General features: G+C 44.7%; 2 protein-coding genes across 2 annotated transcripts in view; both read right to left on the bottom strand.

The window, feature by feature from the left end:
• The window catches only part of asph (aspartate beta-hydroxylase), a 34271-nt gene extending 28107 nt beyond the window's left edge, over positions 1-6164 (bottom strand). The window contains exon 1 of the mRNA XM_068749070.1: positions 6005-6164. Within this exon, the coding sequence (XP_068605171.1) occupies positions 6005-6044 (40 nt within the window). The 5' untranslated portion in view covers positions 6045-6164. The remainder of the gene's footprint in view (positions 1-6004) is intronic.
• Positions 6165-13175: 7011 nt separating this feature from the next.
• On the bottom strand, positions 13176-22494 carry ttpa (tocopherol (alpha) transfer protein). The gene is made up of 5 exons (XM_068748780.1): positions 22315-22494; positions 18717-18870; positions 18342-18535; positions 14169-14279; positions 13176-13400 (listed from the first exon to the last, which is right to left on the bottom strand). Exons 1-5 carry the CDS (start codon positions 22492-22494, stop codon positions 13176-13178), a joined length of 864 nt encoding a protein of 287 aa, XP_068604881.1.
• Between the last annotated feature and the right edge of the window lie 1876 nt (positions 22495-24370).

Here is a 24370-nt window from a genome sequence, read left to right as displayed (position 1 = left end):
ATCACACACTCATTACATTCTTATTCAAACAGTGCCTTAAAGTGAATAGAGAGTGAACAGATTTTCTGCAGAGGTCTTGTTCTTCTTGACCCAATACGTTAGCACCCGGGCATACAAGAGACATACTTGACAACACACATTAAACTAGATCAACTTAATGTAGTTACAATGACAGTAATAACCTTCACAAAATTTCCAGCAAAATACAGTATCAAATGTGGACAAGACTCCTAAAAACACAGACTTGCACAAATAAAAGGTTATCTAACCTCCCCACGTGAACAAATACACAGACACACCCAAGAGATGACAAAAAAAAGATTGTCACATCAAACACACACAAAAGACAAAAAAAACATACCACACTGGTCTACATGCTCCATTCTCCTATGACAGGGGTCGGGAACCTTTTTGACTAAGAGAGCCATGAAAGCAAAATATTTGGACATGTATTTCAGTGAGAGCCATATAATATATTTTAAACATGAATTCAACTAAATGTCAGTATAAGCGGTAAGCAGGTAATAAACTAGTATAATAAGCCTCTGAACGTTACGGACTAACGTGAGCGGACCCCAGAAAGCAGAGAACAGAGACGGTGCGATGGTTGAATTGATCATTTACACCTGGAGCTGCACACAGGACGAGGGGGGGCTGGAGCCCAACGTAATAATACACAGCCGAGAGAAAACCAAAAAGCAAGCGATGCCCTCTTGAAGCAAACGCAGGGCCCCGTCTTTTTCACACGTTTATTCCAAAAGAAGGTCCCAGGTAAGAATACATTAAAATAGTAGTAATCTGGAATTAAGGTGGAGCCAAACAAAGTCCACTCTGCCACCGTGCACACAGCTGGCCACGCCCACCCCTAATGGCGGGATGACGGCCTACTTTTAAAGTGGCAGCCCAGGCTCAGGGCGGAGCCGTTGCAGCGTGTTTCCGCTCTGTGATTTTTCACAATAAAATGTCAGCCGTGCAAAATGCCCCTGCAACACAAGCTCTACTAACAGGCGGCGACTGGCTGGCATGACATGAAGAAGTGCCACATCGACCTTAAATCTTAGGAAGACACGGCAACAGTCAGGGCAACCTGGAGAGACCTTGTTCGTGAGGGGGCGGGACAGAACAACGATGACCTCCGCCATGCTGCACAAGAGAAGTGCAGACTCAGGAAGGAGAGAGCAACCACCAAACAGGCCCAACCCAAACCCACCACCACTACGTTCCCCTGTCCACACTGCACCAGAATAACTGGGTCCAGGATAGGCCTACATGCCCACCTGAAGACCCACAAGGACCAAGAAGGAGGACAGTCATGCTCGACTACGAGAGACCGCCGATGATGATGACTAACAGGCGGCGACTGGCTGGTGCCGCAAAGAAAACGGAACATAAGATCCTGCCACAAGTTACTTACATCAAAAAACACGACACACAACCTGGGCGCACAAACCAACTGCGGTCAGCATGGGCGAGGCGAGTAAAGAAAAAAAAATATATATATATATAAAAATATATATATATATATATTTTTTTTTTAATCTGTGTGCGAGCCATATGCGATCATCAAAAGAGCCATATATGGCTCGCGAGCCATAGGTCCCCGACCCCTGTCCTATGACCACAGAAGCGTATTTCCACACAAATGCGTCCACACAGGCGGAAAACTGTCTCTGCTCAGTCTCAATGGTGAGGCTCAGTACACATTGTTCAGCCTGAGCACTTAGTTACCCTCGCCGAAGGGGAGGCGAGGGTATTGCAATTGGGTCCGTTTGTTTGTTTGTCTGTCCGCGGCATAACTCAAAAACTAGTACAGTAGTCGCTCATTTTCCACGGGGGTTACGTTCCAAAAACAACCCGCAATAAGTGAAATCCGCAATGTAGTAATCTTTATTTTTTTTCAATTATTATACATGTACATAAATGTTTTAAGGCTGTAAAACCCCTCACCACACACTTTATACACTTTTAACAGGCAGGCATTAATCTAAATAGATCGTTTCAGTATTATAGAATGAAACCAAAGATCAAAACCTTTTCAGAACTAAACATTTGTTTGAGAAATATAAATATATAGTACGTACAGTAAACGTTTTCCTGTTAATGATGTTAAGGCGTGCAGGTCGAGGAAAGAGCCGCTTGGAGTGCAGAAGAACAAATATTCTACTCGTGCTGTCTTTAGCCTCTCATGCTGCTTTATTGGATAGCTTAGCACAGCGGAACGGCAGCGGCTACATGTATCAACAGGAAGAAACAAAACCCAAAAGGGACGTGACGTTTAAGCTCCTACAAAATAAAAGCCTCTTTTTACACAGAGAATAAGAGCGCTATTAAACAAACGCTTAACAAATAAACATGATAGCTTTTAGAAATAACAAATTTAATTTTAATGATCAACCTACGAGGTTGAACACATGAGAAGTTATTAATAGCGACTCGCGCGTATTTCACAGTTCCTCCGACCGCGCCCCTTCGTCTTGAGCCGCTTCAAGGCGCATTCAAGTGCAAAAAATAAAATCTGAAAAATTGCATTAAAACTCTGCGAAGCAGCGAAGTTGCGGAAGATGAACCGCATTACATCGAGGGACTACTGTAAACCAATCGACTTGAAATTTTTACACAAGCAGGGTTCTGTCGGTCCTCCCCGAGAATGGCCTTGATCCGGATCTGGATCCAGATTCTAGATTTTTTTTTACATCTGGAATTGTGCCTGTGCTGTAACATGGGAGTGTCACTTTAAGAGGAAGGGACACGAATGCATGATGGGAAAAAGAGTCCAGAGGGTGTGTTGTAGTACGCAGGAGACAAAAATATTACTTGACGTTACTGAACCAAGGACTGTACTAATTAAAAGTTTCCAAACAAAGATGAACGTGAGTCCAGTCATTCATTTCATTTCAGGGGTGCAACATAAAAGTTGTATCTTGTCCCGTTCCGGAGCAGCAAGCTAGAGCAGGTTTGGCCCCTCTGATCCGGAAGCCCTGTTTACTGTCTCACAAGATCCAATAGTCTATTGGAGGCGGGGTCTGCAGTCTCTGATTGTTGTTTTCTAGTTTCTAAGTGTTATGTAAGGGCTGCTCGGCACCGCCTTCATACTTACTTAGTGTTCCCTCTGGCTTTTACACAGTTGCATGCAGTTGCTTGTACACACATGTGCAGGTTAATATACCACAGAGGCCTTTCCTCACACATGCCATGAGCTTTGACACTGAACATACTGTATCCCCAGACATCTAGCAGGTATAGCATCAGCTGAACAAATTACAGACAAGAAACACTTGAAACATGTCCACCCGGCCATCACCTACCTGCACTCATTCAGGACTGGGATAAATCTATTTCATTGTGCTGGAACCTACGATGTACATTCCAACAATCAAAGTTATAATATAGGCAGATTTGTTTTATATTCTTTGCTTTCTTGGGACAGAAAGTTGGATTAACTGGGGATGTTGTTAGATGAGCTAATGAGACCGTCTCATAAGGACTGAACTCTGATGTGGTGTTTGGACAAACAAGCAAGGGAGTTTAGAATTCTTTTAATTTCAACATTATTTCTAAAGACAGACCAGATTTCTATTTTATATGCCTTTGGTAGGTTAATTAATGTACCTGAAATGTTCTTGTGCTCAATCTAAAGGTGACACCCTATAATATGTAAGACATATTCTAACACCCACCTGGATCATTTGAAATCAAACTCAAAGACAGAAATGCTGCAGTAGCTGAAAAATTTAAAAGAAAATAATAGTTTTCGCTGATTTAGATAGACCATAACCTCTGTAATACATTAATGTGAGCAACCTAATAATAAAAATAAAAATCACTAAATAGGCAAATGGAAGAAATGCATTGTAAAATGCATTTAAGATGAATCATTTCAGCTCAACTATCTTTGTTTGATTCAGCGCATACCTAACTTATGTAAATTATACATGATTGTTTAGATTGTAAGATCATATTCCTCTTTTGAAATTTTATTATACCCCCCCCCCCCCCCCCCTCGCGGACCGGAGGGGGGGAGGGGGAGGGGGTGTATAATAAAATTTCAAAAGAGGAATATAAAACTTTATATTATGCACTTGCAATAACTATTAAATAAATATTTAATAAACTATTAAATAAATATTTAATAGTTACACAATATCTACTCACCATAAATTGTGGTCCCAATAATTACTTCTGTCCTTCATGGTTTTTTGTTTTTTAATCCGGGTTCTTGTCTCTATGTGCCGAAGCAGTTTTGAACCCTTCGTTGCTCTTTAACGAAGCTAGTCAGGTTTTGAGTCTTAGTCCGGGTTTCTCTTCTTGGGGGTCATCGGCACCTCTTCTTCCTCCTCTTCTTCTTCCTCAGTTGGACTTTTCTCCTTAGCAAAGAAGCTCTCCAAAGACTTTTGTTTCTTTTTATTAATTTTCGAGAGTTCACGGCTGGTTTTTTTTTAGCAACGTATCAAGAGGCGATTGTTACGTTGGAGAAAATCCGGTCGTTTTTCAAAATAAAACACCTTTTAGACGCTAATAATCGATACAACGGAAATTGTGTACATTAGTTGTTCTTTCTTTGCGGCCCGGTAACAAATGCCTCGGTGGTTGGATTATATAGAATAAAACACAGAACATTTTCTTCCCCGAGTATAATAACTATGAATCCAATCTTCTACAAAGGGGACAGAAGTCCACATATCAAACTTAGAATATCTTGCTTATTTATTTGAAAGGATAAACCCCTTGAGATGAAACCATCTCGTTTTCAGAAGGACCTTCACTCAGAACAACAAAAATATAGCAGCGCAGACATGCAAAAAACACACAAAAGACACACTCTCCTTACACACAGACACACACACACACAGACAAAAATGACAGTTATAACATGCTACAATATACATAAGATACATAGCAAAACAAAGTTAAAAGCAGTTGCAAACATTTTGAAAATATAGAAATAGGGCATTTTTAAGCAGATTATAAGCGCTTATAGAGCGATGGCGGATGGAAGACAGTCCCAACCAGTTTAATCAACCTTCATCGTTCTGAGCACCCCATTCATTCATTTGGAAATTGTGTTCAGCAGGAACAAAAGCAAAGCAAACACAATTATTATAGTAGCTGGCATTTAATACTTCAATCGCGTAAAGCTTCGCTGCAGTATTCGAGTATGGACTATCGACCTATGACTCGTAGAGGACAAAGTACAAAGTTAAATCAGTACCAGGGTTGTTTTAAAGTTGAGTTGGTACTCACGCACGAGAACGTGCACGCTTGAGGCTACTGCTGCATCAGCAGTTTAAACAGCTCTCTTGCTTTTGTGGTATCATGCAGTATAATGCATAATACTCAATGAAGTTTTATTTAAAAGCGAGCCTCTACATTACTATGGTTGAATCCTCGGAGCCCCCCGCCCCCCCAAACAAGCCACGTATAAACCCACCCACGGCTTCTCAAAATGACACGTAAACATCAGAGACTCGACTGCAGCGGGGGGGGGCTGGCCCAGAAGTTAGCATTCCCCCAACGACAGTCCGCGGCTCAGCGCTGGGCCTTCAGGCAGCAGCTACAAGCTAGCGTTAGCTCTCCTGCTGTAATCCTATTAATCTAATGGGACTAATCAACCAACCGAGCAACCGGATACGCAGCTGGTGAATCCCGAAACTGCACTTCTAACGGAAAAACACAATTTAAATCACGTGAAATGTGACCACTACCGCGTCATAGATCAGTCCGTGTTTTACTCGTCAGCTGCAGGCGTCGCAATTCGTGGAGACTTTGGAAGACCTGTGCCAATAGCATGGCTTATATAAAGCGTTTACGTATTTTTAATATTTTTATTTTATCTTTAGTGCAAATCCAGTTCATCTGCAAGCGGCAAGTAATACAATAGAATTGATCTAAGAGTAGGGCCGTGAATAAATTAGCAGCTTGCAAGCTAAATGCTACATGCTACATGCTACATGCTACATGCTGCATCGCACCACAACAAGCTGCGAAAGAAACCAAAGCAACCCACCTTTGTTTTTTACGATTTTAGCTGTTTTCTTGGAAGCCATAGCGAACCTCTAAAAGACTTCTTGAGGAAGAACGGCAGGGACGCTGTAAAAAGAAAATCTCCTTCGCTTCTCTCGCCTCATGAAACTCACACCGACAAGAACCCCGTCCACCGGCCCGGACAGCTCGCTCTCGGGATGGGACGAACCCCAACCCTGGCGCGTCATCACCGTGTCCAGTGCGCAGGCGTGAAAGCCCGGATTGGTGCGTGTCGCTTTAACAAAAAGTCACGTGACCGATACAGGCGTGTCGTCCAGATGTGCCGCGACAAACTGTGTTAATAATAATAATAATAATGCTTGGTTTTATATAGCGGGTTTCTGGACAATCAAAGACGCTTCACATTGTGCATTATTCATTCTCTCCATACTTGGTGGTGAAGCTACTAGCCACAGCTGCCCCGGGGCAGATACAGCTGCCCCGGGGCAGACTGACAGGAGCCCCAGGGCAGATACAGCTGCCACGGGGCAGATACAGCTGCCCTGGGAAACTATCTGTAGATCATGCAGTAGAATGATCGCATGTTTATTGTGACGTATGTCCTACATCAGCTGCCGTAGGTTCGTACTGCGCATGCTCGGGTTCTAGTTGATGGTCTGGTTGTTGTAAAGCCACGCACGGGAGTAAGAGGCAATAAAGACGTGTTACCGAAAATAAGTATTTGTTCTCGTTGCACCAACATTCTACACCATCGACTTGTTGCGGGTTCGTGGATGGAGATCACGTGTTTGATTCCCGCGTTGCTCCCACTCATGGATCGTTCTCGGAATGCGTGAATTAATCCATTTTTAGTGTTATTTCATATGATTGAACACTTTGGTTAATAAAATCCCATAAAACATTTTAACTCTGAATTTTATTACATACAAATGTATATAATTTACATGCCAACTCTTGAGCATTTACACAAACAAGCAAAATGTGAACCTTCACATGAAGAACTTCACTCAGGTGGAGAAAATGATACAAAGATGATCATAGTTTAAGTAAGAGACTAGAAATTGAATAAAGATTAAATATTAAATATTATTTCACAGGCTAATGTTGGGTTTACAGCATGCAAGTTCTTCCATCTTTTTTCATTTTGTTTACCTGCAATGATTTTAGACCTACAGCAGAGGTCACTATCTCCAAATTTAATCCAGATTGCGGATACTGTCACGATACAAAATAAATCTGGATATTTACTTGAAATAATGAAAGCTTTTTCAGAAATAAATGTCTTGTAAAATATGAATCCAATTCACTCTCCAAAAATCAGCCATAAAGGCCTCTAATATGGAGACGTTCTTCCATATGACGTGAGAAAATCAAAATAGCGTCAAGGTACATACGACACCTACAAATATATGGTCACATATGTTTGATTATGATTGCTTTAATGTGTATTTTCAGTGAGAAACCAACTTTTGTTGGTTTTTATAAAGTGTCATTTGATGCACCGCTGAGGTTTCATCACAAGGGGGAGTGTTCCCAAGGCGAGCGTGACATACAGGCCGGCCTTTGTTCCTCAAAGAGAACATCCTCCCGGTGACCCTCTGCTTGATGTGCAATGGGCAGACTGGTGATGGAGAGAATGTGGAAAGGAGGTGAAGAATCGTGTGCAGGCAGGCTGGAACGGGGGGAGGAAAGTATCAGGTGTGCTCTGTGATAGGACGAAGGGACAGGTCTACAAGACAGTGGTGAGGACAGCCATGATGGACGGCTCAGAGACAGTGGTGAGGACAGCCATGATGGACGGCTTAGAGACAGTGGTGAGGACAGCCATGATGGACGGCTCAGAGACAGTGGTGAGGACAGACATGATGGAAGGCTCAGAGACAGTGGTGAGGACAGCCATGATGGACAGCTTAGAGACAGTGGTGAGGACAACCATGATGGACGGCTTAGAGACAGTGGTGAGGACAGCCATGATGGACGGCTTAGAGACAGTGGTGAGGACAGCCATGATGGACGGCTGAGAGACAGTGGTGAGGACAGCCATGATGGACGGCTGAGAGACAGTGGTGAGGACAGACATGATGGATGGCTTAGAGACAGTGGTGAGGACAGCCATGATGGACGGCTTAGAGACAGTGGTGAGGACAGCAATGATGGATGGCTTAGAGACAGTGGTGAGGACAGACATGATGGACGGCTTAGAGACAGTGGTGAGGACAGACATGATGGACGGCTTAGAGACAGTGGTGAGGACAGACATGATGGACGGTTAGAGACAGTGGTGAGGACAGCCATGATGGACGGCTTAGAGACAGTGGTGAGGACAGCCATGATGGACGGCTTAGAGACGGTGGTGAGGACAGCCATGATGGACGGCTTAGAGACGGTGGTGAGGACAGACATGATGGACGGCTTAGAGACGGTGGTGAGGACAGCCATGATGGACGGCTTAGAGACAGTGGTGAGGACAGCCATGATGGACGGCTTAGAGACGGTGGTGAGGACAGCCATGATGGACGGCTTAGAGACGGTGGTGAGGACAGCCATGATGGACGGCTTAGAGACAGTGGTGAGGACAGCCATGATGGACGGCTTAGAGACGGTGGTGAGGACAGCCATGATGGACGGCTTAGAGACGGTGGTGAGGAGAGCCATGATGGACGGCTTAGAGACGGTGGTGAGGACAGCCATGATGGACGGCTTAGAGACAGTGGTGAGGACAGCCATGATGGACGGCTTAGAGACAGTGGTGAGGACAGACATGATGGACGGCTTATAGACAGTGGTGAGGACAGACACGATGGACGGCTTAGAGACAGTGGTGAGGACAGACACGATGGACGGCTTAGAGACAGTGGTGAGGACAGCCACGATGGATGGCTTAGAGACAGTGGTGAGGACAGCCACGATGGACGGCTTAGAGACAGTGGTGAGGACAGCCATGATGGACGGCTTAGAGACAGTGGTGAGGACAGCCATGATGGACGGCTTAGAGACAGTGGTGAGAACAGCCATGATGGACGGCTTAGAGACAGTGGTGAGGACAGCCATGATGGACGGCTTAGAGACAGTGGTGAGGACAGACATGATGGACGGCTTAGAGACAGTGGTGAGGACAGACACGATGGACGGCTTAGAGACAGTGGTGAGGACAGCCACGATGGACGGCTTAGAGACAGTGGTGAGGACAGCCACGATGGACGGCTTAGAGACAGTGGTGAGGACAGTCATGATGGACGGCTTAGAGACAGTGGTGAGGACAGCCACGATGGACGGCTTAGAGACAGTGGTGAGGACAGCCATGATGGACGGCTTAGAGACAGTGGTGAGGACAGCCATGATGGACGGCTTAGAGACAGTGGTGAGGACAGCCATGATGGACGGCTTAGAGACAGTGGTGAGGACAGCCATGATGGACGGCTTAGAGACAGTGGTGAGGACAGCCATGATGGACGGCTTAGAGACAGTGGTGAGGACAGCCATGATGGACGGCTTAGAGACAGTGGTGAGGACAGCCATGATGGACGGCTTAGAGACAGTGGTGAGGACAGCCATGATGGACGGCTCAGAGACAGTGGTGAGGACAGCCATGATGGACGGCTTAGAGACAGTGGTGAGGACAGCCATGATGGACGGCTCAGAGACAGTGGTGAGGACAGCCATGATGGACGGCTCAGAGACAGTGGTGAGGACAGCCATGATGGACGGCTCAGAGACAGTGGTGAGGACAGCCATGATGGACGGCTCAGAGACAGTGGTGAGGACAGACATGATGGACGGCTTAGAGACAGTGGTGAGGACAGCCATGATGGACAGCTTAGAGACAGTGGTGAGGACAGACATGATGGACAGCTTAGAGACAGTGGTGAGGACAGACATGATGGACGGCTTAGAGACGGTGGTGAGGACAGTATGATGGACGGCTTAGAGACGGTGGTGAGGACAGCCATGATGGACGGCTTAGAGACGGTGGTGAGGAAACGGTGCTGCATGTCTTTAAGAGAAACTGAGAGGGAAGGATGAGGGAAAATAGTTACCATTTAGATTTCATCTGCAGACAATAAATATATTTAATTATAATAACAATACTAATTAAAGCCGCAAGCGGCGTTGTAGGCCCTCGCCGGCCGACAGGCCGTTGAGCTGACCCGCCGACGCACGCCGCTTTTGTCCTGAGTGCTTCACAAGTGTTTAGATTTGAGCTGCATGAGTAGCTCACAGTTTAGTCAAATTGTTATTTGGATTATATGGCCGTCTGCCATCAGGAGTTTCAATCCAATATGGCCGCCTTCCTGTGTGTCTGGGGGCGTGGCCATAATAAAAAATGTTTTTGCCCTGACATGACGCGTTTCTGGCAAACTATTTTTTAAATTCCCATTCAATTTTTGTTATCGTTCTCTAGGGGGCGCTGTAAGGCCGATTGTCAAAGTTTCCCTTTTAAAGTGTCCAGATTTGTTTGTGTGTGTCTGTATGTGTGTGTTGTTTAGTGTCGTGTGTGTGTGTGTGAGTGTGTTGTTTAGTGTCGGGGTGTGTGTGTGTGTGTTGTTTAGTGTCGGGGTGTGTGTGTGTGAGTGTGTTGGTCGTCCTCATGGCATCGTTGGATGCCGAGGGTTGACTCGCTGCGCTCGTCAACTTGTCGTCTTCTGCGTTGCAAAAGCAATAGCCCCGCCCCTTACGCCTAGGATAGGCGCTCGGGCCTAATTATATATTAAAGAAAAGTAAAATATATTTCATAATAATATTGCCTTATTTTAAATGTAATGGCCATATTATATATTTGTCTTTTATTTATCAAAGTGATGTTTTGCGTTATTTAATGATGAATCTGCGATGCCCGTGCTCCCTTGCCTTTCACCCATAGTAGCTGGGATAGGCTCCAAGGCAAGTAGCAGGGCGGTAGACGAGAGAATGGGTGGACCTAGTAAACACCGTCATGATCTATTGCAGTGTGTGAGGGGACAAAGCGCTCTGTGAGGGGACAAAGTCCCGCATTGGTTTCTGTGGACATCCAGGAAACTCTGTCTAAACAAAGGTTACACTTTTACCCGCAGTGTTTCCGGGACTTTGCAGGACTGGATGGTGAAATGTCAACCGAGCACAGACGCAATACAAACCTAAAGGGAAGATGATGGAAGACGTATTTCTCCATCGTCTGTTAGCGACACAACCTTCGGCACAGAGATCAAGATTAAGATGAGTTTTTATTGTCATTGTTACACTTGTTACACTGCAAACAACAAAATTCCATTTAATCCCTAGTACAAGGGCCCCTTGAAACAACCACACACACACACCATGCATATATAAACATAGGGCCCCCCAGAGCATGCGGAGAGGTTCCTCTATGAACCGGAATGATGTGTGTGATCAGCAAACTGGATTGCGTGCAGTTCCCGGTGGTTTCTGAAAGCCCTGCTCGTACTTCGGTCACGGTATCGACACGCTCTTGTGATCTGCTTGCATCATAGTTGACTCTGTGAGGTTTCAGTCCCTTTTCCGCCTGGTTCATGTTTTATAATGGGTGTGTATTGCAGGAATGTTGAGAGTGGCCGAGGATAGCAGGAAGCTGTAAATAGTAAATGCCATGCTGGGAAGACCAAAGCCAGGGGAATTCCAACCAACTGCCCTGTAAACGTCCGTTATAATTTTGCCTTAAATATTATGGTCTAGTGTTTGCGGCATGTTTATGGTGTTTTACCTCATTAGCCTGAACAGTTTGATCGTTATCGTAATCCTTGCCATTTTAAACCTCCAATAAGCGATTCCTCTGTCCCTCTATTTTTGCTGCTAAGATCCTCTGCATGAAGCTGAACTTGCTAAAATTGCTTTAATTACTCAATGATAGAAAACTACTACCGCTTTTAATACAGTTTGGTAAATTACACCCTTTCTCAGATGAAATCCTCACCTCATGCCTGTCTACTCATTAACAAACAATCACGTGCAATAATTTATTTTATTCTGAAAGTCATGTGTGATGCTTCCCTTGCTGAGTTCATTCCTTATAATAAGATTTGGTGGGCGTGTCTGTTACCTTACTCGAAGGTGCATGCCCATGTATAGAAAGATATCAAGCCGGAAAGCTTTTGGGCAGCTGGTGGGCGATATATCTTATCATGCACCATATATGAGTAGTAGTTAACTAAAGAGTTTCTGTGAGGAAACCGTGCCACTGTAGAACTGTAAATATTATATTGTAAGAAACGGTGCTCAGTGAAACACCGATTGGTTACTCCCTTATTGATGCCAGGGGCTGCTACAATTTCATTAATTTGTAATAAATGTATCTTTTTTTTTTAATCATACCCTATGGGTGAATTAAGTAAAACCTTTAAAATGTGGTGTGACATTACTTCTTCTCTGTAACAAATAAAGCCACTATAGTTTTATAGCTGTCAGAATAACCTAAACATCAAAGATATCCATTCTGCCAAGAACAAAATCTGTTAACATCTGACTCTGTCTCAGGTTTGACAGCAAATAGTAAGAAATAGGCATTGTGTTCAGCACATATTTACTCATCTCAGGGACATGAAACAGTCAACAGTTACTGTGGTTGATACAATGATGGCATCTTTTCACAGTCACAGTGAGCAGCTCATTTGTTTTTCAAGGACTGAGCTAAGTCATCCCTGATACTTGAAAGATCCCTGAAAAAAATGTTCAATCCACAGTTACATCCAGTGACTGTCCTGCAAGGCATGTTCAGGACGGACGGACGGACGGCCGGACACACACACACACACACACGTAGCTGCGTTTATCTGCTGTATACCAACAGGCGGAAACACCGAGCCGAGCTAAGGCTGATTTGACTTCCAGTGAACCAGGATTTTCAGAATTTTGTATTGTGGATCCAGATCTTGTTTATGTTTTGTAAGACATGAGTAGGAATATTGGGCCTTAGCAGAAGTATGAACATAATTTACAAAATATATCCGTAAAAAAAAAAGTATTAATAAAGTTGGCTATTTTGATTTTATTGTATTTTTAAACTTGAACAGCCTAGTAGCTTGTTCTAGATTACCTGTGACATTGGCGAGTTAGTAGATACATGTGTCACATAGTCCAGTGACTTAAGGGAGAAGAGTTCGCTTTCTTGCACAGAACTTTGTGACGCGATCAGTTCAGAAATTGCATTGTTGTTTTGATCCACAGCAAAAAATCAACTTTCCAAACGTCTCCCTCTGACATTATTCATTTTGAACTTCCTCTGAGAGCAAGGTGCTCTCCGCGGTGTCACCTGTTGGGTGGGCAGCAATCTGTTGCAGTAGATTCTCTGCCTGAAGCAGCTGAGTGGTCCAATCAAGACACACCTCTTCTATCCCAGGTCCCTCCCCTCCGTATTCTGGAGGCAATACAGGTGGCGAGAAAAAGTCGCTTAAGGATTCCTGGAAATCATCACCATGCATATGAACCTACAGAGTAGGGAAGAGAGTATGATTGCAAAAGGTTGTTTGAAGGAATTTTCTACTCTAATTTTTTTAAGGTAAAACAATTTTGAACTAAAAGCCCTCAGAGAGCGTAAACCTCCACCAAGGCACAAACAAATAAAAATAAATAAGCCGGTCATATATTCCTGGATGCGGACGGTGATCTGGATCATCATCAAAAGGTTAGAGATTGTTCTTGGTATCTTTATACACCAACCATGAAAAGTAAAAGTGAATCAGAGTTGATTTAACTGATTTTTGAATTCGTAAATGGGGCTTTCAATGTTAAATTTGAAATGTTTTTCCTGAACTCATTCTTTATCTGATTCAAAATATATTTTGTGTAGTGCATATTGGGCCCCTTTATGACTGTGGTTTTTGGTGAGTGAACTGAATATTTTTTAAGTAAATGAGAAAATCCGTATATATATATATATATATATATATATATATATATATCCAGAGAGGAATCCAGATCACTCTCAACATTTTACAATATTTAAGTTAGACAAAGAACCATCTTCAGATTTATTTTCATCAAGATCCATCCAGCGATTTTTCCGTAATCCTGCTAAAAATCAAACAAATAGACACATGGCGTCAAGAACATAATCTTCTTGGTGGCGGTAATAGAGATAGAGAGGACTTTATTAATCCCTTAGGGAAATTCAGGCTCCAGCAGCATCATTAATAACAGAGATGGTGTCTTTGCAGTGTTGTGCGATCAGTGTGTGAGGCTAACGGGCTGCTCACCCTCTGTTTGATCTTATCTGATAGGAAGGGACGGATCATAGCGAAGACTGGCCTAAAAAACATTGGCTCATTGACCAGATGGATTCCTCTGACCTTCAGGGGGAAAGAGTCCTGAAAACAAAGACAAAAAAACAAATATAATCAAACAATGTGACAACTTGAACAGATTAGGTCCGCAAAAAATATCAATCGTTGCACAACACCAATAATTAAGGACAAAAAGGTATTGTTGTGAAACAGCGTCGAAAGTCAGAAAAAAAGGCAGTCAACAAAACGTTTAAGATGTATTTTTATTATCAAATTGTATGAAACCGTGGGGAATAAAGAATTCTTATTATGATAAAGAGCTTCTATGTGTGAAGAGGAGACATTTAAAGACTTGGATCAAAGACTAATGACGCCCTTGTCACCGCCATCAAAACAGCAAATTGCTCTGGAACTGACAAACATGCAATCTGACGCTGCAGGCTGGCTGAAGCGGGCTGGAAATGACTGGTTTGATCCTGGAGACGTGGAAGGTCGGGTGAATCCTCATGGAGAGAGGCAGGCGGAGGCGAACGGCAGTGGGACTGATGATCTTGGAAATGGGGAACGGACCGACGAACCTGGGCGCAAGCTTTTTGGAATCCACACGGAGGGGAAGGTCCTTGGTGGAGAGCCAGACCCGCTGTCCCGGGGCATAACACGGAGCCGGCGTGCGATGGCGATTGGCCGCCCGTTGATACCGGTCAGAGGCGCGCAGCAGGTTGGATCTTGCTCTCTTCCAGGTTCGACGGCAACGACTGATGTAAGCTTGGACCGAGGGGACACTGGCATCCTTTTCCTGGTCGGGGAATAGCGGTGAGCTATTCCTAGAGAGCACTCGAAGGGAGAGAGTCCCATGGCCGACCCGGGCAGCGAGTTGTGGGCGTACTCCAGCCACAGGAGTTGTTTGGCCAGGAGGAAGGATTGTGGGATGCGAGGCAGCGCAGTGCGGTCTCCAGCTCCTGATTCATCCGTTCTGCCTGTCCATTGGTCTGAGGGTGGAAACCAGATGACCGACTAACCTTTGCTCCCAGAAGGTTGCAGAATTCAGCCCAAAAACGAGACATGAACTGGGGACCCCGGTCCGACACCACATCAACAGGGAGTCCGTGGAGGCGGAAGACGTGTTGTAGTAGGGCCTCTTCTGTTGCTTTGGCTGACGGAAGCTTGGGTAATGGAATGAGGTGAGTAGTCTTTGAGAAACGGTCTATGACAGTTAGGATGACCGTGTTACCATCAGGAGCAGGCAGGCCAGAGACAAAGTCCAAGGCAATGTGGGACCAGGGACGGTGCAGAATGGGCAGCGGTGGCAGGAGACCAGAAGGTGGTTGGTTAGAGCTCTTATTCTGGGTGCAGACCGGACAGGCAGACACAAAGTCTCTTGTGTCCGCTTTCATGAAAGACCACCAAAAACGCTGCTGGACCAGAGCCAAAGTGTGTTTAATGCCAGGGTGGCATGCCAGGCGGGAGGAATAGTCCCACTGTAGCACCAGTGAGCGGAGACCCACAGGGACGTAAACGCGGTCAACAGGGCCGGGGGGTGGGTCCTCTCTGTGCTCGTTTCACCTGCTCTTCGATTTCCCAGGTCACCAGGCCCGCAATGCAGGTAGGTGGGATGATGAGGTCAGGCTGGAGGGATTGATGATCCGGGAGGTCTCGTCTGGACAGGGCGACGAGGCTTAACATTTTTGGACCTTGGGCGATATGACAGACAGAAATTAAAGCGTGTGAAGAACAATGCCCATCTGGCTTGACGGGAGATCAGTCACTTGGCAGACTGAATGTATTCCAGGTTCTTATGGTCCGTCCAGACAAGAAAAGGCATGTCGGTCCCCTCCAGCCAATGCCGCCACTCCAATTTCGCCAATTTCACCACCAGCAGCTCCCGGTTCCCGATGTCGTAATTCCTCTCCGCAGTTAGGAGCTTGCGGGAGAAGAACGCACAAGGGTGGACATTGTCATCCTTGAGGGGGGCGCTGAGATAGGACGGCCCCTACCCCATAGTCTGAAGCATCCACCTCAACTATAAACTGCAGAGAGGGGTCAGGACCGATTAGGATAGGTGCAGAGGTGAAACAATCCTTCAACTTACAGAAGGCCCGTTCAGCTGCGGGGGTCCAATGAAAATGGCTCTTCAGTGAGGTGAGCGTGGTGACGGGGGCAGCCAATGAGCTGTAGTTTCGGATAAACCAACGATAGAAGTTGGCGAACCCCAGGAATCTCTGGCGTTCCTTCCGGGAAGAGGAAGCCGGCCATTCCGTAACGGCTCTGAGACCTTATCCGGATCCATCCGGATCCCCTCGGGGCTGACCACAAAGCCCGATATGGTCATGGTGAGGTATCCACGTTGAAACCCTCTCACTCCACATACACGCACCTCAACAACCCCTTATCCTTGGGTACCCTTGGCTCCAACGCCACAACCCTATCCGGCAGTGGAGCTCCTGATGCCTGTCTGCATGCTTGAGGTCTGCTCTTCCTTGTCCGCTGAGTGACCCGATGGAGAAGACTTCCGCCAAGTGCCATGGCGTCGATGGGCTCAGACAGCAGCTCGTGGTTGATACCCAGATGCCTGGCTACAGAGATGTCCAGGAAGTTGCCGTCTGCACCCGAGTCTATGAGGGTGTCCACCTGATAATCACCCTCAGCGCACTGAAGAACGGGTCGTGCAGGCTTATCCTGGGTCATGGTGTGGCTTACCAGCGCCCTCTGCCTGGACTGGTAAGCCTTGCCGTTCTCTGGACATGAGCGGATGAAATGCCCCGACTGGCCACAATACAGGCAGCTGTTTCATTGATGCCGACGTGCTCTCTCTTCAATAGACAGGAGTGTCCGACTCAACCGCTCCGGTGGACCAGGGGTGGCGCTGTCAGCTGCCGGAACCGAGGGACGCCCTGCTTGCGCAATACTCATCAGTCTACGTGCGGCTTCTCTTCCAGGGAACCTGATCGAAAATATTTCTCATCTCCTCAGAAAAACGGGAAACAGAGGAGCCGATGGGCGAATCCTTTTCCCACACTGCTGAACCCCAGTCCCGCGCTCTCCCAGTGAGGAGGGAGACAATGTAGGCCACCCGGGACCGCTCAGAAGGGAAGGCGAAGGGCTGCTGCTCAAAAATTAACGAGCACTGGACCACTGGTGGCATTCCGGGTGGGGTTGTTCCATGCGGCTGGGCCGGCTTACCATAAACCTCTGAAACTGTTCTTGGACAGCGGCCACAGCACGACCCTGACGGGCTCCCCAGGACTGCAGCTCGTCAGCCAGCTGCGCCAGCTGCTGCTCATGATGCAGAAACAGGTCACTGTCGGCTGGGTTCATGTTTGGCCAGATTGTTCTGTCACGAACCCAAACGCACAACAGATCCGAAGGGGCAGGCAAAGGGAAGGTCTAAAAACAGGCAGGGGTCACAAACCAGGAAATCCAAACAGACAAGCAGACAGAGCCCAAGGGGCAGGCGAAGAGGCAGAGTCCAGGAATCAGGCAGGGTTGGTAGTCTGAGTTGCTGGAATGTAGGATGCATCACTGACAATCTGGAAGGGGTGTGGTGTGTGTGAGTATATGTAGTGTCCGGGCTGATTGCTGATGTGATGCAGGTGATGATGGGAGCACAGGTGATGGGAATGAGCTGATTGCAGGAGCACAGGAGAAGGGAAGACAGGGAGGGTTAGTGGGGGAATGACACCGGCCTGCCTCAAGGTGTGACAGTGGCTGGTGTTGGGGAGGACGATACGAAGGACAGGGCTAGAAGACGACCCAGGAGAAGAGACATGGACGTAGTGAGGGAGGACATGAGAGTGGCTGGCGTTGGGGAGGACGATGCAAAGGACAGGACTAGAGGACGACCCAGGAGAAGGTACATGGACGTAGTGAGGGAGGACATGAGAGTGGCTGGTGTTGGGGAGGACGATGCAAAGGACAGGGTGAAGTGGAGAACGTTGAGCCAAAAGTCGAAAGTTCAGTATTCGTATGTGGTTAACTAAGAAGTTCTCAATATTTGCTGCTTAAACGTGGCGTCTTCTGGATAGCTATGAACATATAACAACTGAAGCAGAATGGCATCACAGCAATTTAAGGAGAAGCTTTAAGGCACGTAGCAGAAGCTGTATTTCTGACATCCAACACATTCCAGTAACGTGACGTCAGGCCTACCGACAGCACAGAGGACATCTTTCTTGCGAGGGAAGGGTTGATCTGTAGTGCGTGGCCTAAAGTCCACCCCTGCAGGTCAAATATGACCTTTAGACCCCATCGCTGCGTCTCCACCTCTCTAGATATGATCTCTGACGTCATCAGACTGACTTTGAACACTTGGATGGCTGACCAGTCTTTAGGGATCCATTGTCCTGCAGTCAGACACAATACTGAATGTTCATAAACTATAATTCAGTGTTCAAGTGCATGAAGTGACAAGGGTTAACTCAGCTAATTACCCCCCCCCCCCCTGCAGCATTATTGTTGTCAGAAAACGTAAACATTTTCAGATGGTTGCACATGTTTTAATAATCACTTTGCATGTTTACTGACCGATCCTGTAGATGAGCACCCTGCTGCCGGCGTGGTCCCGCCGGGGGAGGATGGCATGGTAGGAATTGTTAAGGAGGCCGAGCACCGAGGAGGGACACATGCTCGTACTAATGTCAGGGCTCTCCCTCCGCCACCGCTGGTAGTTCAGCAACAGCTGGACAGGACACATTCAAGGACGTCAGGGAATTCAGAGGTTTCTCTGGTTGAAACAACAGTATACCCAGGAAGAGGCTTCTTGGAGCTGACATGATCAAACAGTTCTTCTTTCTATTTGCACAGCGCTTTTATAGCAAGCCTGGTGCACTTTCATTTTACATTGACGTTCTGTGTTGTTCCACCTCAGTGATGGCTGCAGAGGTAATAACAGAAGTAATAACACCACCAAGACGCTCATCAGTGCGAATGTGAAGTGGAACAGCAGCAACAAATGGGTAATGCATGTCATTCATTCATACATTCATACATTCATACATTCAACCACTGAGTGTGTGCATCAGTTTTCATGTGATTCACAAACACAGATTGACTTTCTAAACCTAATTTATATGGTAGCTTAGGTTTTAAAAATACAGGATTTTACTGACTGGACAACCAGTGAAGAACTACTGAGGGGAAAAAAGCATACACCCTCCAGTAAAAAAAACTCATTAGTTCAATATGTCCAGCAGTCTTTGATATACAGTAACTCTAACTGAATATGTACCAGGAGACAACCGTCAAAAATCTAGTGATAACAGTGTTTAACTCGAAAAGGTGTAACTAATACATTTACTTCCATGGATCACTTTGATTTAAGTGTCCCCGGAAGCGGCGGGACCCTGTCCCTGACGCAGCTAAAAGGAATTCAGCCTTCATTATTTTCTTCATTGTGGATATGTCTGTGATTTATAAAAAATAAATAATAATATTTGGCCATAATACATAGTACTACTAGTACATTAACCATGCATTTGGTACTATTCAGGATTAGTACTTCAGGATATCACTTGAGTAAATGTAGTTAATATATGTCCATAGTATAAATTAGCTGCAGCCTAGCTTTCACCTAACAGTGAAGCTTTGTTTTTGTTTTTTTTTGGAACTTTTTATTTTTTAACAAAACATCATCTGAGACAAGACATTAATAAGCAAATAATAAACAAAAATAATAAACAAAAACAATATACATTGTATAAACAATATATATACATAAGAAAATAAAGTGTATTACCAATAAAAAATAAATAAATACAATAGAAGACACATAATAAAGAAAGACAAAAACAGAAAACAAATCCAAAACTTATAATTAAAATGACATTTACAGATTGAGGTATTCTTTAACTATAACCCATCTCTGATTAAACTGGTCCATTTTCATTTGCAGTGATGCCGTCATTTTTTCATTATGTAAACTTGCTTTAGTCTGTTTCTCCATTCTATGATTGTTGGTGGATTCACCTTCTTCCAGTTGGCAGTGACTGATTTCATGGCAAAATATATCTTTGATCACAATTAAAATGATCCCCTAAAATAACTCCTAATAAATAAAGCAACATATTTGAAGGGGCTTGCTTTTTTACAATTATCTCCGTCTCTTTTTTAACATTTTCCCAGTATCTTGTTAGAACTGGACAGTCCCATAGAATATGAGTGTGGTCTCCTATTTTGCCACATTGTGTCCAACACAGAGCTTTAGAGTGATCTTTAAAAAAAATTGATACAACTAAGGGAGTGTGAAAATAGCGCGTTTTTAGTTTCCATTCAAACTCTTTCCATTGTTGGTTATTGATTCCTTTATGACACTGATTACAGATCTGCTCCCACTGCTCATCTACAATTATTGTGTTGCATTCTAGTTCCCATCTTTCTTTGATGTTTAAAGTGCTTTGGAAGATGTCTGAGGATAGCTTTTTATAGAGGTAAGAAATGTGTTCATGTATAGGAAGACCTGTTTCTATTATTGTGATAAAATATTTTTCTATAGAATTTGGAATTTTGACAATTCTTTCTTTTTCCTCATGGTTTGTGATGTAATGCCTAATTTGTAAATATCTATATAAATCATTTGAGGGGAGGTCGAATTGTTCCTGTAGTTGTGCAAAGGACTTTAAATGCATTTCTTCAAACAGTTGATTAAAAATGTTAAGGCCTTTACTTCCCATTTCTGAAAACCCAGATCACTCATTGACGGTGTAAAGTCGATGTTACCTAATATGGGCATAGCTCGTGAGATTGATCCAGCATCTTTAAGCATTTTCTTTACCTCTCTCCAAACCTTCATAGTATGTTTTATCCATTCATTTCCAATCTTCATTTTATTGAAATGCTTTAAGTCTACAAAGGGTAGGACCGATAATTGTGTTTCTTTTACTTCGCCTTGTTCTATTTGAATCCATTTTACTTCCTCGTCTCCAGTAATCCAGGTCACAACTGCTGTTAGTTGAGCTGCCCAATAGTAATGTTTCAAATTTGGCAAAGCTAAAACTCCTTTATTCTTGGCTAAATGAAGAATTTTAAGCCTAATTCTAGGTCTCTTGTGTTGCCATATAAATTGAGAGAGTAATTTATTTAACAAATTAAAGGTACAAATTGGAATTCTTATGGGCAATGACTGGAATAAAAATAATAACTCTTATTTTTATTCCAACAGTGAAGCTTTATTATAATTGTTACTCCCTCAGAGTTCAATCAAGGATCAACTTTGTTCTTTGGTTTTTAACAGCCATTTATTTGAACAACGGGTCTTGAGCTTGTCCCAATAGTTTCAAATGATGCCCAAACAATGGCTGTTTTCTAACACCCAAGAACGAAGTCGATCCTTGATTGATCTCTAAGGGAGTAACAGTCAGAACTCATTGGCCACATAGACTCCAAGGGAATAAAGATGAGGTGTAACGACTTCTTAAAAGATTACATTCCAATTTCTTGGCCCAGTTCTTATGACTTGTCCCTTTGCAGACATTGACAGTTGTGCGCCATGTGTGGCTCATGGAGTGCGCCAATAATCTTATCCCCTGGGGGTACACGAACATGCAGAATTTAAATTTTGGTTGCTCCCTTGTTTATAATCAAATGAATTACATATATATTAGAGATACCTTGGATGGCAGCTACAATAATAATAAGGTAACTAGAAAAGCACTCAGAGCGCAGACCTCCGCAAGCAGCGCGTTCCCCTCCTAACTGGATCTACTCCGTCCACATGGTGATCTGGATCAGCATCAAAAGGTTCCTAATTGTTCTTGATATCTTTATGTAACATGAAAAGTTACAGTAAATCAGAGTTTACGTGAATTTTTCACAGATTTTTTTAACCCGTAATTGGAGCTTTCAATGTTAAAATTAAACATTTTGACTGACTCCATTCTGCATCTGATCCAGATGAAATTCGGTGGCGCGATAGAGACCCTCACCCTACATGATGGTGTCAAATTCCATAAGCATTGGTCAATAATCAACCGAGATATTGAGGAACACATTTTAAAGCTCCACTGACTGCAGCATTACTGAACATTTCAAAGTGATCCAGGATCCAGGATCTCTTGTGGGTCATCACCAAGCCGAGCTCACGTTTCGCTCTGAGGCGGTTTGATCCAATGGACGCGGTGTTGCCTACCTTCAGCGACAGATCCAGGTCGAAGTCTCTGGCTCGCAGAAACCTGAGCAGAAAGCCGTGGGAGAAGCCCTCGCTCTCGGACAGCTCCCCGCTCTGCAGGGCTCTGCTCCGCAAAGCGCTCAGGTACGGTCGGAGCTGCTCCGCGTCGTCCGGCAGCCCGTTGAGCTGAGAGCCGTTCATGTCGGCCCGAGGTCCGGCCGACGTGGTCCGATCCACCGCCAGCGGGTCTCCTGCAGCAGAGGTGGAGGAGACGGATGCGGGGGGGGGGGGGGGGGGGGTTGTGACGGATGGCCAGGGGCACACCTGGTGTAACAATAATTTTTGCAAGATGAAGTTACACCACTAAACTGTGCGATATCCCTCTGCTGGTCATCGCGCGCTACTGCAAGCACAAGGCGTCTATAATGTACAGTACAGTATACGTGCACCTGTCTTTAATATGCATGTTAATGTGCACTTAAATGACCTGCCACATTAAATGACATGTATAAGTATACATGTGTGTAAATTGACCACCTTGTATCAGCTGTGTGTGTGTGTGTGTGCACGTCTGTCTGCGTGGTGCGAGTTGAAATTTATTGGCACATGGGGAGGGCAATTCCTTAGTGTTTCATTATTTTCAGCAAATAATTTATACATTTAGATCAACATTAATTGTATTCCAGCTTTTAGTTACTAACTAAAACTTTACACCATCTGGGAAAGGCTGATTTCAAAAGAGATTCACAGGAAACTGGGCATGTGGTTCAATTCAGTTAAATTCAGTTTTATTTATGTAGCTCCAGATCATAACATAAAGTCGTCTCAAGGCACTTTACAGGATTAGCAGGGAAACACAGAACCCAACTTGACCCACAAGAGCAACGGAGGCAAGGAAAAACTTCCCTTTAACGGGCAGAAACCTTGGACAGAACCTAGGCTCATGGTGGACGGCCATCTGTCTGGCCGGCTGGGTTGAGAGAGAGAGAAAGAGAGAGAGAGAGAGAGAGTGAGAGAGAGAGAGAGAGAGAGAGAGAGAGAGAGAGAGAGTGGCAGGTCAAAAACAAGGAGATGGATGGGAAGCGAAAGCAAGACAGAGCAGGAGCAGACAAAAACAAATGCTAATGCTAACGATATAAAGCTATAAATGCTAATGCTAGCGATATAAAGCTATAAATGCTAATGGTAGCGATGGACATCGGTGTTGAGGGACACAGGTCCAGGTTCTGCAGCACCACGGACAGAAGGACCTGAAAGAGAGAGAGGGACACACAGAGGGAGAGAGAGAACAAGACTACAGGTAGAGAGAGAGATTACTGACATATATTTATAACATGAATAACCAGATAAAGGGGGAGGAGCTCAGTGTGTCATGATGTTAAGCCACCAGTGCTGCCTAATGACAGCATATTGATTATACTGATTACTGCATTGATTAGTTATAAGCTTTGTTAAAAAGGAAAGTCTTTAATCTACTCTTGAACATAGAGATGGTGTCTGTCTCACGAACCAATCAGGGAGCTGATTCCACAATAAAGGAGCTTGATAAATGAAAGCTCCGCCCCCCTGTCTGGGTGACCCGAATTCCAAAATATGGCCAAGTAAAAACATCAATTAGCAATTGAGAAATGGTAACTAAGTAGCAGAAGTTAAAATTCTTAACATGCACCTTAAATGAGGTGCATGTCCCATTTTTAGACTGATACTGATCCAGGATTTCAGTGTGGAGCCTGTTCAGACAGTTTAATGCAGTGATCCCTCCTGACCTACGGGTCTGGCCCCTCCCAAAGGTGATGCCTCCTGTACATGACTGACTGTCAACAACTTTCACTTTCAGAATCAGATTCTGATAGTGCGACAACCTAGATCTTGTTCCACTAGGTCAAATACCTGGAACTCCGCCCCAGCTGTTCAGAAATGAAGAAGCCTGAAGAGTCAAAAAAAATCGTCAAGATTTTCCTATAATTCCAGATGACTATATGTATAATTCTAGCATGACTGAGAATCTCCAAAAATCTCCGACATCTTCCAAAAGCAATTTAATAAATCTGAAGCGCTCCGTTCTCAGGTGGATTTA

The sequence above is a fragment of the Brachionichthys hirsutus genome, chromosome 15 (assembly GCF_040956055.1).
Source record: "Brachionichthys hirsutus isolate HB-005 chromosome 15, CSIRO-AGI_Bhir_v1, whole genome shotgun sequence".
Lineage (NCBI taxonomy): Eukaryota > Metazoa > Chordata > Actinopteri > Lophiiformes > Brachionichthyidae > Brachionichthys > Brachionichthys hirsutus.
Note: the sequence above shows the minus strand (reverse complement) of the source record. Positions and strands in the feature narration are given on the sequence as shown.

Bases quoted from the DNA above. Each gene is read 5' to 3' on its own strand.
- ttpa (XM_068748780.1), bottom strand. From the start codon at position 22,494: ATGAACGGCTCTCAGCTCAACGGGCTGCCGGACGACGCGGAGCAGCTC. The intron at 18,536-18,716 runs GTCAGTAAACAT...GTCTGACTGCAG, and splicing joins GGTGCTCATCTACAGGATCG to GACAATGGATCCCTAAAGAC. The intron at 14,280-18,341 runs GTAGGCCTGACG...CTTTGTTTTCAG, and splicing joins AGATGTCCTCTGTGCTGTCG to GACTCTTTCCCCCTGAAGGT.